A 14788-nucleotide genomic window follows, 5' to 3' on the forward strand; every position below is an offset into this window, starting at 1 on the left:
TTTCTTAATTTCTCCAAGCCTCAGATTTCTCTTGGTGAATAGGGTTGGAATCCTTGTTTTTTAAATTGATTCATTATAATTATCCATAGTAGTGAGATTTGTTGTTACATATTCATGCATGCATATATATAACATAATTTGGTCAATTTCATTTCTCAGTGTGGGATCTCTATTTGGTATGAAAGAACCCAATGCATGGTGGGTACTTGATTTTTAAAAAACTTAATAGAATATGAATTGCTATTGAGTTGACTTTGATGCAAAGTCCTTGTGATTTTCTCTTTTTCTTTCTTTCTTTTTATTTTTTGGTACTGGGGATTGAATTTGCAGCCTCACACATACTAGGCAATACTGAGTTATACACCCAGACCTTTATTTTTAATTTCTAGTTTTTGAGACAGGGTCTTGATAAGTTGCCTAGGCTGTCCTTGAACTTGCAATTCTCCTGCCTCAGCCTCCTGAGTACCTGGGATTATATGCTTGTGTCACCACGCACATGTTCTCTCTTCCCAATGCAAGACAGACGTGCCTGCCACCACAAAAGTGAGGCTCCTTGTAATTTCTGCTACCAGGCAGGTATCAGAAATGGGCAATGTTTTTGTTTAAAAAAAATCCTTTTTTTAAATGTAGGCCTCATTATTAGCAGCTGCACACTCATCCCTCCAAAGACACTCATGTTCCCACACACAGTAGAGGCCCAAGAAAGCTCATCTCATGCTAGCTGTGGTCCACAGACTGTCAGCGTGTGACTCCTGGGTTGAAAGATTTGAGATTTTACCTGCCTCTTTCTTACAGTGTGATCTTGGAGAAGTCACTTGGCCTCCAGGTGCCTAAAAAAGGAAACTAAACAATGGCCTGCATCTCAGAGAAGGTGCTAAGACAGGCTAGCTAAAGTGTGTCAAGTTCTGAGTATTCTTGCAGTTGGCATTTCATAAAGCATAAAAGAATTCCTACTAGTATAATTCACAGGTGGCAAGAACTGGTGAGATGACCGGGGAGAAGGTATCAGGGACCTGGGGAGTCTCCTTTGGCAAGGGACTGCAGTATGTTTCTGAAGACACTGATTAATGACACCGTTTGTCCCCGTGAGGAGCAAGCATGATACACTGCTTTTCTGCAGGTGGATTGAGAGATGGGAACCCAGGGAGAGACAGGGTTAGGCTGTGTCCAGATGGGGACAGTACAGCAGGCTTGAACTCAGTCTCCAGAGTGCCCCAGGTGTTATTCGCAGGCACTTGCCCCAGAGGACAGAAATCACTTTTCCAGGCCAAAGCTGGAAATCCTGAAATTTCCCTGGCCCCAAAGAAACACTCATTGCCTCATTATTGTGATTTAAATCACTGCTCATTATTTATTGGAAAAGCAGAACATAAGGCATCTGTAGGGATCCAGCTCCACAGTTCTCTAAGCCCTGGCTGTAAGTCACCTCTAGGCTTACCATTCCCTTGAGTAGGAGCAAAACTGCTTTAATGAAATGTCCCCAGGTTGAATAAACTAGAAAATGCATCCTGTGTTGTAGCATAAGAAGAAGAATACAACAACAAATTGGTGGCAGAAGCTTGGCAGTTGAGTGCCCCTGGGCAAAAGCTCCCATCCTATCTCCCCCTGGGGCAGCATCCTGACACCAAGACTTAAGTGACACAAGGTACACATTCCTAGACTAGCTGCTATAGCAAGAAGCACTTGACTTTTTCCTAACAGTAGAAAAGCGGAACTCTAAGAGTGATTGCCATTTCTAATGGAGAGGGTGGCATCAGGAGCCCCAGAGTGCCCAGGGTGGTCTCTGGATGGCAGACCCTGATATTGGCCCACAGCTTCTTTTGGTAAAACAGCAGGGAAGGGCACTTGGTTTTCAAGGCCACAACTGGAAGATAAACAAGAGCTGATCATTCAGCTGACTTAATAACACAGCTGGGGTTTGATCAAATGTGCTTAAGTGATTAGTGAATGCTCTTTTTTTCTTCTTGTATTGCTTTAAAAGTTTTCTTTCCAAAGAAGTGCTTTGATTGTTTAAGGAACTAGTATAAAAATAAGTGCACTAATGTACAACTATTTTTACCAGGGCATAGACATGCCTCTCCCTTGTTGTTGTTGTTGGGGGGGGGGGGGGCGGGGAGGGTAAATTTTCAGAAAGAAGCAGAAGTTGGAATGCCTGCAGAAAGCCCTTTGAGAGCCTGTTTGGGAATGAGGTAAGGTTGCCCGATCTCAATAGGTGAAGGGGTGTCTTTGCAGAACAGTTCACAGTGTATTGGGGCAGCTCACTTGAAACTCAGAGACATTAGAAGCAATTACTGAGCAAACAAGAGGTTGGAAATTCAGTGGCCAAGCCAAATTCCAATTTGGGAGTGCAGGCTGATGGAACATGGTGGGCCCATAAAGGCAATTGCCCTCTGGAGTCAAGTAATCTGTTGGTATTATCGTCAATCCCGCGGAGCTTGGTGTTGGGTATCAGGTATAGTTCATCTTGTTTAATCGCCTGCTACCCCACTCTGGACTCAATTCCCTGACCTGTGATGAGCTCATTAACTAATAAGCTGCCTCAGCTGCCAGTAGAATGCTGCCCGGAGCAGGGATGCCCTGCACATTTGCAATTAGGCATCCTACTTCCATAGATCGGGACAAGGGGGCACCAGAAGCTTCCAGGACTTGCTTTAGATCCCTCCTTGGGACTCATGCTTGTCCTGGACCTAGAAGCTGACTCTCTTCTGAAATAAAGACTGAACCCACTTGATGCTTTCTACACTGAGATTTTAAAATGTTTTCTCCCCACCCCGGGCACTTTCCAGACTGCCTCCACCCAAGAAGCTGAGGTCAGATTCTGGGGAAGCACACAGCCCCCGGGGATCCTGCTGCCTCTGGACTTCAGACACCGTATTTGGGGTCACGCCAGCACATGGGATCTCATGTTAGGGCCAGCACCCCAGGGGAAAGCAAGAATGGACGCTTTATCCAGTTAGACTCTACCGAATGCATAACAGAACATCTCCTACAAGGTTTGAAATAGGTGCACGTAGAAAAGCCGCGTCATCCCTAATTCCCACCGAGAAAGGCAGGGCCCCCACAGCGCTCTGCGCCCCGCTATCCCCGCAGGTAGGGGGCGCGCGCGGGCTCCCGCCCCAGGGCGTTGATGTGCGGCAGCGTGCCCGCCACTGCCGCCAGCTTCTCGCTGAGTTTCTGGTTCACCAGCTCCAGGTGGCGGCCGTTCTTCCTCGCCTGCCGCAAAGACCTCTTGACCTTCTTCACCCGCTCGCGGAGCTGCCTGTTCCGCTTCTCCAGCGTGGCCACCTTCTGCTGCAGCTTCTTGACATGGTCTTCCTCTTCAAACAGCGCCTTCTGCACCGAGGAGCACATGAGCTGGGGACAAAAAGACCGTGGAGGGAGAGGCAGGTGAGTCTCGAGTTTTCCCGGGTGCTGCTAAGAGCCTAGCAAACAGCACAGCCCCGATCACCCCACCCTATCATGAGAACAAACTGGGTGATGGCTTTGACGGTGATCTTGCCCTCCACGGGGTGAGTCCTGTCCTGACCTAAAATACAAAACCTTGCCTTTGCTTTCTGTATTTGGCTTCCTTGAAGAATTTGGGTTTAAAGAGAGATTCTAAATAGTATCAGAGCAAAAAGGAAAGTTCTCCTGGGACTCAAAAGACCAAAGCCCTAAACAGGAAAGCTCAGAAAGAATTTGGATAGTTCACAGGAAAGAAAATATAACTGTCATTTAAGCAGCTGAAAAAGACACATTTGCAAACTGTCACATGTACAAACATTACAGTGTTATTTAAAAGTAATCTAACATGCCCACTCAGAGAGGTCTAGCTCAAATTATAGTAAACCTTTATGTAATGGAAAAGTTTGACTCTTTCAAAGAATAAGGCAGCTCCTTCTGCATGCTTGGTGGCAGTGTGTTAAGTTTTGGTGTTTATATAAAAAGCCTGGTGCAGAACAGTGTAGATGATGTGATACCAAGAGTATAAGTCTGATATCCATATGTATCTATGCTTAAATATGCACTGTCCTTGAGAGAATATATAAGAAACTGTATCCAGGGAGGAGTAGGGACAGGAAGGAGATTTATTTTCACTGTGTACTCTTGTACTTTTTGAATTTTATGCTATATACTAATGTTACACACACACAGGTTTTCTCACCTCTAGCTTCTTCTCCACCTGTTCTACATCATCAAGAGCTATAATCTCAAAGCCTTAAGCCTTGACTTTGATCAGAATTAGGGAGTCCTCCTTATCTGCAGATTCTGTATCTGTGGGTTCCTCATCTCTGCTGCAATCAACCACAGTTCAAGAACATGCTGCAGGAAAAAAATTCAGAAAGTTTCGAAAAGCAAAACTTGAATTTGCTGCATGCTGAGTGCTACCTTAAACCCACACAGGTGATGTGTAGGCACACCCAGCTGTACCTCTCTCTCCAACACTCTGAGTGTTTGCCTTGTGTCTTGTTTGTGTACCATGGAGTTGGGCCTATGATGGTTTGCACCTGTGCCGCACATGTGTTGACTTTTATCATTATTCCCAGAGCAATATAGTAGAACAACTATTTAAATGGCATTCACATTGTATTAGGTATTATGAGTAATCTAGAGATGGTGAAAGTATGCAGGAGACTGCCTTTTTATGCAAGGGACTTGCACATTTGCAGATTTGGGTATCCAAGGTGGAGGGTCCTGGAATGGATCCTCTGTGGATATTGAGGGAGCACTGTATTCTTCAGGCCCCACCACCTACCTTGCAATATGGTATGAGGTTAAAAGTGTAAACTGGGCTGGGCACGGTGGTGCACACCTGTAATCCTAGCAGCTCGGTAGGCTGAGACCAAAGGTTTGTGAGTTCAAAGCCAGCTTCAGTAAAAGCAAAGCACTAAGCAACTCAGTAAGACCCTGTCTCTAAATAAAATACAAAATAGGGCTGGGGATGTGGCTCAGTGGGCAAGTCCCCCTGAGTTCAGTCCCCGGTTACCCCCGCCCCCCGAAAAGTGTGGACTGGGTCAGGCTGCTGTGGTTTCAGGCCTGCCTCTACTGCTTCTGAGTGGTGTGGCCTCGGGCAGACAGCTTTTTGGGAGGGGGCCAGGGGGCTGCGAATTGAATCAGCTACATTCCCACCCCCTTTTTTAAAATTTTGAAACAGCTCCCTAAGTGCTAAGGCTGGCCTCAAACTTGTGATCCTCCTGTCCCAGCCTGTAGAGTCACTGGGATTATAGGCATGTGTCGCTGCAAAGAACAGGACAAACTTCTTAAGCCCAGGGTAGTACACTCTGTGCTGCATCAGCCACATGGCCTTTGGGACAGAAAGATTTGTTCCCCCAGTTTCTTATACTCATCCCTCAGCTGAGTCTCTTTCCAGAACCTGCCCCTGACTCAAGAGATTCGCCCAAGATCACACCCCCTTCCTGTATCCAATGACCAGCTAACCCAAGGCAGGAAAACTAGAGCTGCTCATTCAAACTTGGAACATCTGAAGGGCTGTCTCAGCCTCAGAGCGTCCCATGGGGTAAGCTGGCCCTTACTGAAGTTGACATTGCAGGATGGCCTCTCCTTCTGCCCAGTCCTGCTTCCTCTCCTGCCATCCCTCCCCAGGTGTGTCCTTTAATCCCGGGGACATTCTCTGAAAGCTTCCTGCACACTCAATCTCCTCCTGCACCCTCAGTCTCCTCAGGGAACTTCACTGGCAACCCTTGTGTCCTTGTGTGTACCATGGGATAATCATGGTTTTGGAGGACTGAATGAGTTTGATCTGAAAAGTATTCCAAACCATCCTCTGTCGGTCACTATTACAGAATAAAGTCTCTTAAAAGTCCTAACTTTTGTGATTGCACATGGCCTACAGCTCTAGTCTTATTGTTCCTCTTTCTGTTTCACACACTGTATTCACAAAAGCAAAAAGGCTCCTGGTTGTTCCCTTCTGCATATTTTGGGGGCCTCTGCCACAGTCTTTCTTTTGCCTGGCGTGCTAGTTGCCCCACCCCAGTTCTGTCTGGCAATCTTAGAAGCAGTCTGTAGGCCCACTTTGCCATGCCTCCTACGGTGTCCCCCACTGTATGTAGCGCATCCCCCTGTGGGGTCTATGTAGCACCCTACATTTATTTATGCTGGGGGCAGAGGTCTCCACACCCTTGATGGATCACAAACTCCTTACAACCCAGTTCATGTTGGTCTTTGTAGTTTTGTTTCCCTGGCTGTTAGAGGTGTATGATAAAAATCTGAGCCAAGTGACATTTTCTTAAAATACCTGCCATTTAATCAAGGGCTTTGGGCTCCTGTTACCATTATAGGGGAGACCACATGTGCAACACTGCCCTCCTCTGGCCAAAATGAGACCCCTTTAAAAGAGAAGCAGGGTACAGGAAACTCTTGGGACAAGTCATTATTTCTATTGTGTATGCAGAGGTATCTCTATACCTTAGGATTCAATATCCCCAAGTGACTAGGATAAGCACTTTGTATCCACTCTCATTGTATTGGTCTTTCTATAAGTTATGGCAGATTCTTTTTAAATTTTTTTTATTTGTAGTTGGACACAATACCTTTATTTTACTTATTTATTTTTATGTGGTGCTGAGGATCGAACCCAGGGCCTCGCTGTGCTGGGCAAGTGCTCTACTGCTGAGCGATAGCCCCAGCCCCATGGCAGATTCTTAAATCAAGAACAGGGTAAAGGAGGATAAGCAAAATCTACTAAAACAAGAGGTTTTTACTTGACTCCTTGGATAGAATCCAATAGTGTTTCTGGAATATAACATCCAAGAGAAATTGAAGGCATGTTTTATGACATTCTTTAAAAGCTACATCTTAAACACAAACAGTGGAATGGTGAGGCTGGAGAGAGTACTTGTGAACAGAGCTCTTGCTAAGATACTGATACTCTTTGTAGGCATCCCCTGGGCCCCAGGGCCAGCCATTCCCTACTCTAGAGAAAGTAGTACAGCAGGAGAAACCTCGCCTCCAGCAGCACTAACCAGCCAAGAGCAACCTGATGATCACTATGATCACCTGAACAACTCAAGAGGGAAGAGAGGAATGCCTTGACATGTGTGGATGTGCGCACACAGGTGGGGGGTATCATTGAGAATGGAAATCAGTAATTGTGAGCTAAGTGTGGGAAGAATGGATGGGATGACTGAGTTCCTTAGTGAATGTCATCCTGTGATCCGTGCAACCTCTCTTTAGCATGAGTAGGAGCAAAAAGCCATCAGAATAACTCATAATTGTCCAATATTACCAATGGTGCCAACCATGACCCAGGCTTCCTTATGAAGCTGAAGGTCTCTATCTCAGTAGCAAAGAGGACTCTGTCTCCAGGAAGTAGGCCAATAGGAATTTAGGCAATGCCTAAAATAATGGAGCCACAGCCAAAGGTATGTAAAGGAGGCCTCCTGAATCCTGGCCATCACCCCAAAAGAGAATTCCATCTTTCTGATTAAAAATGCAAGAACTTCTAGAGGAAAGCTATGCTTTCAAATATGTGTGTTTCTTTAAGAAACTTCCCTTTCTCTGGAATGCTTTCCAAATGAAATCAATCTCTTAAAAACTGCTGTGTTTAAAAAAAATGCTATATGCTCATTTATCTTTGTGGTATTTTTTTGGTAAATTAAAATGAGGAGAGGAAAGGCCAGACTAGGCTGAGACAGGTTCTACTGCACTTTCTTTGAAGAAGGCCTAAGGAAAACAGTCCTATAGGGCAGCCCCCAAGCCACAGATTCCTGCCACACAGGCCCTTCCTCCACCCCATCCCACCACTTCCGATGGCTGAAGTGGAGAAATCATTTGGCTGCCAGATGCCAGATGCTGAAGCACCTCCAACGTTCTCCTGGTTCTCCTCAGGCACAGTGTGTCTCTGGAAGTTTCCACGTGGTGACAGGACACCTGCTGCAGGGCAGATGGAAAGACTGCCACAAGGGAGCCGCCTCTTTTACTTTCAACAAGACAAAAGTTAGGCTGGAATATCTATTCCTCATCTTTTAAAAATAACACATTTTAAAGCTATAAAAGCAACATGCTGATAAATAGAAAAACTTTTTTAAAGATAAAAAAAAGAAAAATTAAAACCATCTGTAGTTCTATTGCAGAAAGATAGCCTCTGTTGACATTTGAATGTTTCCTAGTTTGCTTCTATGGGCATAGCTAAGGATTTTAAACAAAATTGGAATGATGCCACTACTAAATGTTCCAAGTTTTTTCCCCTTGATGCTTTGTCATGACTATTTTCCAAACACTGATTTGCACACTTCTTACACTGAAGCACTCAAAGGAGGGAGCATACAGTAGTTCCTCTTTACCACTATGACCTGCAGGTTCATGAATCATTAGTTGTCATTTCTCCTCTATCCTCATGCCCACAGGCTGAGGGACAGGCTATGGGAAGCATCCTTGGGGCTGAGTAATCTTAATGTGGCTTTTTGGTCACCTGTCTTCAAAGACAGGACAGATTATCATGACTTCCTCACTTGGCGCTTCTCCTGAAAGTTTTCTATTTGATTTGTGGTTTCCCCAGGAAGTTCAGATGCTGTAAGAAAGCCTCACAATCAAGATCTTGAAAGGTTAAGGATATGTCTTCACATTATCTAGAATCACCCCAGTCATTTCTAAACTATTATGACTCCTATATATTCATTACAGCAAGAAGCATTTTTCTTTTCCTGGGAACTATATGGTGCAGAAGGTTTTCCTGAATTATTCTGCAATATACCTGTAAACTTTGCATCTAGGTTTACAAAAAGTATATTTAGAAATTGCTTCATGGCAGCAGGAAAATTCGGAGAAGGTTCTTGTCTTCACAGCTGCTTTTAATTTAAATAACCACCTACAAAGACAAGACAAAGTGTGCTTTCTGAAATGTAAAAAATAAGGGAAGGGCAGTCCAAAAGCAACAACAAAGACAGATAGCTTGCCTTTTTAACACTTCATTCCTGCTCTTGGGATTCAAAAAGGAAAAAAAGAAATTCTAGAGTGGTGATCAGCAAACTATAGCCTGTGGCCAAATCTGGCCCATCACCTCTTTTTATGAATAAAGTTTTATTAGAACACAACAACACTTGGATGTTTCCATATCATCAGTAGCAATTTTAGTGCACAAGGGTGGGTACATGGGATAGAAACTGTTGGTTCATAGCCTAAGACACTTACCATTTGGCCCTTTGTAGGGAGGGAGAAAATAGCTGAACCCTGACTCAGGGGGAGGTAATGCAGCAGCTGACAGCTGGATGGGTTTGGAGGGAAGATGGTCTACAGCCAAAGAATGAAGGGAAAGCAAAGGGACAGAAAAACTCCTGGTACCAGAGCCTCCCAAGAATCCCCCATCCACACCTCCATCTTTCTACATTGTGTTGACCCACTGATGTGATATTAGCTCCTTGGGAGGCCAGACTAGAGCTCAGGGTTTTGCCAATCCTTCTCAAGGATCCTTTGGACTCCATCTCAATAGCCTCTTCTATTTCAAACATCCAAATGGAAATTAATGAAACAGCTCTTTCCCACGTGACTAGTCAACTGTTTCTAAAATGCTTCCCCCAACAACAATGGAAAGGTAAGCTTTCTAGAACTTACAGTGGTAGAACGTCTAGAGGCTGTAGATAGCAGAGGCCAAGATTCCTTCACTGTGATTCAGGGGCTTTGCGGGGCCTCAACCCAGGTCCTCCACTGCCCTCTTTGGCCCTTTGGTAAACAGGCTGGGAATGCAGCTTGCTTCAGCATCCTTTAAAAAAACCCTTGAGCATCAGAGCAGTGTGAGGAGGTGGCTGGGGGAGTCACACCCACACAGAGTGGTTTCCTAAGGGATTCAACAGGACCAGGCTGGATGACACCCAGAGCTGCTGACACACCCAATCTCAGAAGTGACAGCAGGGCAGTTCTTCTGAGGACTGTCTGGAGGAACAACCTGGGATTCCAATGACTATTTGACTTGGCAGCGGTTCTTTGCTCCACCCAAAGTCAAAAGAGCAATCTCCCGTGTGCCAGGAGCCCAACAGAAGAGAAAGCATGTGCCCCAGACAGGCTCGTCAGCCAGAGGTGAGGCAAGTGCAGCGAGGGTCGAACAGGAGGTCTGGGGCCAGAGCTGGAGCAAGAGGTTTTTCCACTTGGCTGAGGCTGGCCCCAGCTGTCTCTCCCATGTCTCCCACCCTGCTACCCAGGGAAGAAACAGCTGAGCCTCACCAGTAGGAATGGGTTTGAGTTGGGCAAAACTGGTCCTGAATCCTAGCACATACTAAATGCCTGTTCTGTGGAGAATGGAGCCCACTGTTCCCTATCCCCTGATAGGGGGTCTTGCTTGAGTCTATGAACCTACCTTAGCTTTCTGTCCTCATATAAAATGGGCATAATAATGCCTCTTTCTAGAAAATCTTTAAAGATTAAATCATGTCATATACATAAATCATTTCACATAGCACCCAGTATAAGAATGCATGGATTTTTAAAATTTTTATTATTATTTTTTGCCATGCATCCCAAGTCTGACGTTACTTACTGAATTTCTCTTCCCTGACCACACTGGGTTCTCTCAAGTCTCTAGACCTTTGCATGTCTGGTTCCTTGTACTTAGAAAATCTCTGCTGACACACCCCTCACCTCATTATCCAATGCATGACATTCTGTGTGTTCTCCAAGTCTGGTCTCGGGGAGTCCTCTTCTTTGGGTGGCCTTCCTGATTCCTATAAGCAGAGCTCTGTAATCTTGCCTTGATTCCATTGTCAAGTGCATAAACTTCATTGTCATTTTCTGATTAGCCTGTCTCCCAGACCTTGAGCCCCTTAAGCTCAGGGACAGAACAAAGCTATGTCTTCAGACAAATCCACTACAATGAGGTCTATAGAACACTCATGGGGTACTTTCCTGGGGACCAAAGTTGTTTTTGTTTTTTGTCAGCTAGAGTTGAAGGAATACTGCGGGCTATGTCCCTCCCTTGGCTATCATATGCACTGACAGTTTTGGGTACTGGTTAAGCAGACTTCTCTGTTTTACCACGAATCTCATCAGACCATGGGAAAGCTCCCCAACACACAGCAAGAATGGACTGCAAGAGTGAGCAGCCAGCCCTCTCAGCTCTGCACAGCCTTCTGCCTTTTCCCAGGGAGTTGTGCAAATGTCTTCTATGATGTAAAGAAGATTGGGAAACGCTAGGTTATGGCGGGTGTAGATTCCGACCCCCAGTGCTTCTCTAGACCTACAAAGGGGAAGAATGCTGAAACCACAGCTTCTCGGATATGAAGCTAGCCAGCTCTTCCATGGCATCTCGGGCTGCAGGGGGAAAGGGCAAAGGGATTGATGGTAGAGCCTCTTCCCTACACCCAGCAGTTGATCCTGCCCCTGTTGGATCAGGGGGGTCACAATTGTTTCTGCTCAGGCCCTTGGTGTGCAGACCCTGGCTGAGTGAAGTGCGCCAAGCCACCAGCCAGCTCTTTCACTCCACATGTTGGGTTATTGCTGTTGCCCACAGGGAGGGTCATCAGCCAAATCAGTGCCTGACCTTTGTCCCTGGGTCCCTGAACTCAGTCCAGGAAGAGCCCAAGGCAGCCCCTTCTGAAGGCATGGCATGGCATGGCATAGCAACAAGGCTACTGAGAGTGCCAGGCTGGACCATGGACCAAGCATCCAGGGTACCCTGTGCAAGGAAAGGGGATCAGCTCCACCCCTGCTCCCATCCCACTGGTGTGGTCAGCCTGACCCACCTTTGAACAGAGACTTTTTGCTGACTTGGATACTGGGTGATTAGGGTTCAGCACCAGTTCTTTTGGTGAAAAAGGCAGCCCAGGGCCAGGTCCACGGTGTCCCTTGGCCATGGCTGCTGTTTGCCGGGCATTTTTGTCACTACTGGCTGCAAACTCCAAGGGCTCCCGCCACCTGCAGGGGAATGGGATGGAAATTGACTGAGCTGTGAGCCACTCATGTTTACTTCTTAGAGACTGATGACTTGTCCACACAGCCACATCCAGGGCCTGACTCAGCTGACAGACTGTTTATTTGGGAGTTTATCAAACTTGGACATGGTTTTTCTGCTACTGACTGGCCCTGGAGCCTGGGCACCTTAGACTTGTGCTCCTTAGTTTGCCAAGAGCTGGGGTGTGATTCAGCAAGACCTTGCTTTACACGTGGCTCTCTGGGTTGCTGGCCATGTTTTCCTTCTTTCTTAAAGTAAAGGTACTGCTAATATGGCTGAGAAGACCTAAATGCATTTGGTTAGCTTTAAAGTCCCAAGCACTGACTGTGGTTATTACATACTGCCAAGCTCAGTCAATAATTTAGGTCCCAGAATCCATTTTCAGTTAATACTTTATTCAGTAAAAATATTATTGGAAAATCTGTAAACAACAGCTGACAAACAGATACTGAAGCACAGTGACATGAGTTTCTGCCAATTCAAGGGTTGTCTTTCCTGGCTTAGTATCTGGCACAACTCCCTGCAAACTTGAAAATTTTAACACGGACAACATTTCTATGTGGAAAATATTAGATTACAGAACCCTAACAAGTATGTAGTTTTGGCCAAACCCTGTAACAAATGAAAAATGGATACTATTTGTGAGATAAAAAGTTAAATATGCCTTAATTATTGTTCTGTTATGCAAAAATCCTAAGTTATTCCTCACTACTGCTTCAACAGTTTGCTATTCCATCTTCCTAGAATGCTCTTCCACACTCTGCATGGCAGGCTTATTCTCATCCTGATTCCTGTATAACTTCTTAGATAGTTTCTCTCATCATCCTGCAAGTGGCTTCCCTTGATGAGTCTTGTCATCACCTTGCTTCTGTGCTCAGTAGCATTATTGGGTTTACTTATTAATGGTTAATTGTCTATTTCTTCCACTGCAAAACAGGGCCTTTTGTCTTATTTTTATTGTTATGGCTCTAGTTCTTAGTACTGCTTTTTTTTTTGGTGGGGGTGGGGGGGGTTGAACCAGGAATTGAACTCCGGGGCACTCAACCACTAAGCCACATCCCCAGCCCTATTTTGTATTTTATTTAGAGACAGGGTCTCCCTGAGTTGCTTAGCACCTCACTTTTGCTGAGGCTGGCTTTGAACTGTCGATCCTCCTGCTTCCGCCTCCTGAGCCACTGGGATTATAGGCGTGCACCACTGCACCCAGCTCAGTACTACTCTTTGACACATAGTTAGTCCTCAAGAGCAGAATCATTGAATGAGATAATAAATTTTAAAACTATCATTTGCTAATCTTTTAAAAATTGGAAGCTACTAAGAAAAGATAGTCACCTAAATCTCACCAAACATGACTTTTATTCCTTTTTACTGGCAAGATTTTTAGCCTGTTAATAACATGCTACTTTTTAAATTTTTAAAATTTCAAACTTATATTTAAATTGATAAGTAAAATTGCATACATCACATGCAACATCTTGTTTTGAAATTACGTATATATTGTGGTAGGGCTAAATGAAGTTAACCTGCATTACCTATTTTCTGTAGTGGGAACACAAAATCTACTCTTCAAAAACTCTATTCTTGGGGCTGGGATGGTGGCTCAGTGGTAGAGTGCTCGCCTAGCCCGGGCGGGACCCCGGTTTGATCCTCAGCACCACATAAAAATAAAGGCATTGTGTTATGTCCATCTACACCTAAAAAATAAATATTAAAAAAAAACTCTATTCTTTTAGCAATTTCAGATGTATATTGTGATTGCGTGTATTCACCATAACGTACAACAGATCTCTTGAGCTTAGTATTCCTACCTGAAACTTTATATCCTTTGACCAACATGCCCCCACATCCCACCCTCCCTCCCCTACCCCCTGGTGTTAGCCATTCTGACAGGTGTAGGTGATGAGTCATGATTTCCTCCTTGAGGACTTTGCTAATACACCTATCGGACACTTATGTCATTTTGGAGAAATGTTAATTCAGGTCCTTTGTCATATTTCCATCAAGCTGTTTTGCTGCTGAGTTTAAGTTCTTTATATTTTTTTTATGTTAACCCATTATGGGACATGACACAGGGTTTGTGAATATTTTCTTGCATCCCATAGCTTTCCTCTTTAGCCTACTGATTTTGTTGGTCTTGCAGAAGGTTTTTAGTTTGATGTAATCCGATTTTGCCTATTTTTGCTTTGTTGCCTGTGCTTCAAATTAAAAAATTCCTTGCCCAGACCAATGTTCTAGAGCTTTCCTTCTGTGAATTTTTCCAGTGGTTTATTTTTTTTTAACAGTTTCAAGTGTTATAGTTAAGATTCTAATCCATTCTGAATTGATTTAAAAAAATAGTGTAAGACGAGGGTCTAATTTCATTCTTTGTGGATATTCATTTCCCAGCACCATTTATTGAAGAGACTATCCTTTCCCTGGACTGTGTTCTTGGCATTAATGTAATAAATAAATTGAATGTTGGTGTGGATTTACTTCTGGACTGTCTTTGGTTAGCCTGGTTCAATGTGTCTATTCTTATTCCACGCTGGGTTTTATATATTTATTTTGGTAGCTGTAGATGGACAGCATGTCTTTATTTTATTTACTTATTTTTATGGGGTGCTGGGTTTGAACCCAGGGCCTCACATGTACTATGCAAGCACTCTGCCACTGAGCTACAACCCCAGCCCTATTCCATGCTATTTTGATTACTACATCTTTGTTGTATATTTTGAAGTCAGATAATGTGATGCCTTGAGCTATGTGCTCACAAAATAGCCTTGGCTATTTGGGATCTTTTGTAATTTTATACACATTTTAGGATTTTTTTCTATCTTGGTGAAAAATTTCACTGGAATTTTGATAGGGATTGCATTAAATCTGTGGGTCGTTTTAGCTAGTATGAACATTATAACAATATTGCATTCTTCT

General features: G+C 44.4%; 1 protein-coding gene across 1 annotated transcript in view; it reads right to left on the minus strand.

The window, feature by feature from the left end:
• Positions 1–1322: 1322 nt before the first annotated feature.
• Ccdc3 (coiled-coil domain containing 3) overlaps positions 1323–14788 on the minus strand; it is a 110674-nt gene continuing 97208 nt past the window's right edge. Inside the window, exon 3 of the mRNA XM_034636632.2 lies at positions 1323–3354. Coding sequence (XP_034492523.2) covers positions 3079–3354 — 276 coding nt within the window. The 3' untranslated portion in view covers positions 1323–3078. The remainder of the gene's footprint in view (positions 3355–14788) is intronic.

This window comes from Marmota flaviventris, chromosome 12 (genome assembly GCF_047511675.1).
Source record: "Marmota flaviventris isolate mMarFla1 chromosome 12, mMarFla1.hap1, whole genome shotgun sequence".
Lineage (NCBI taxonomy): Eukaryota > Metazoa > Chordata > Mammalia > Rodentia > Sciuridae > Marmota > Marmota flaviventris.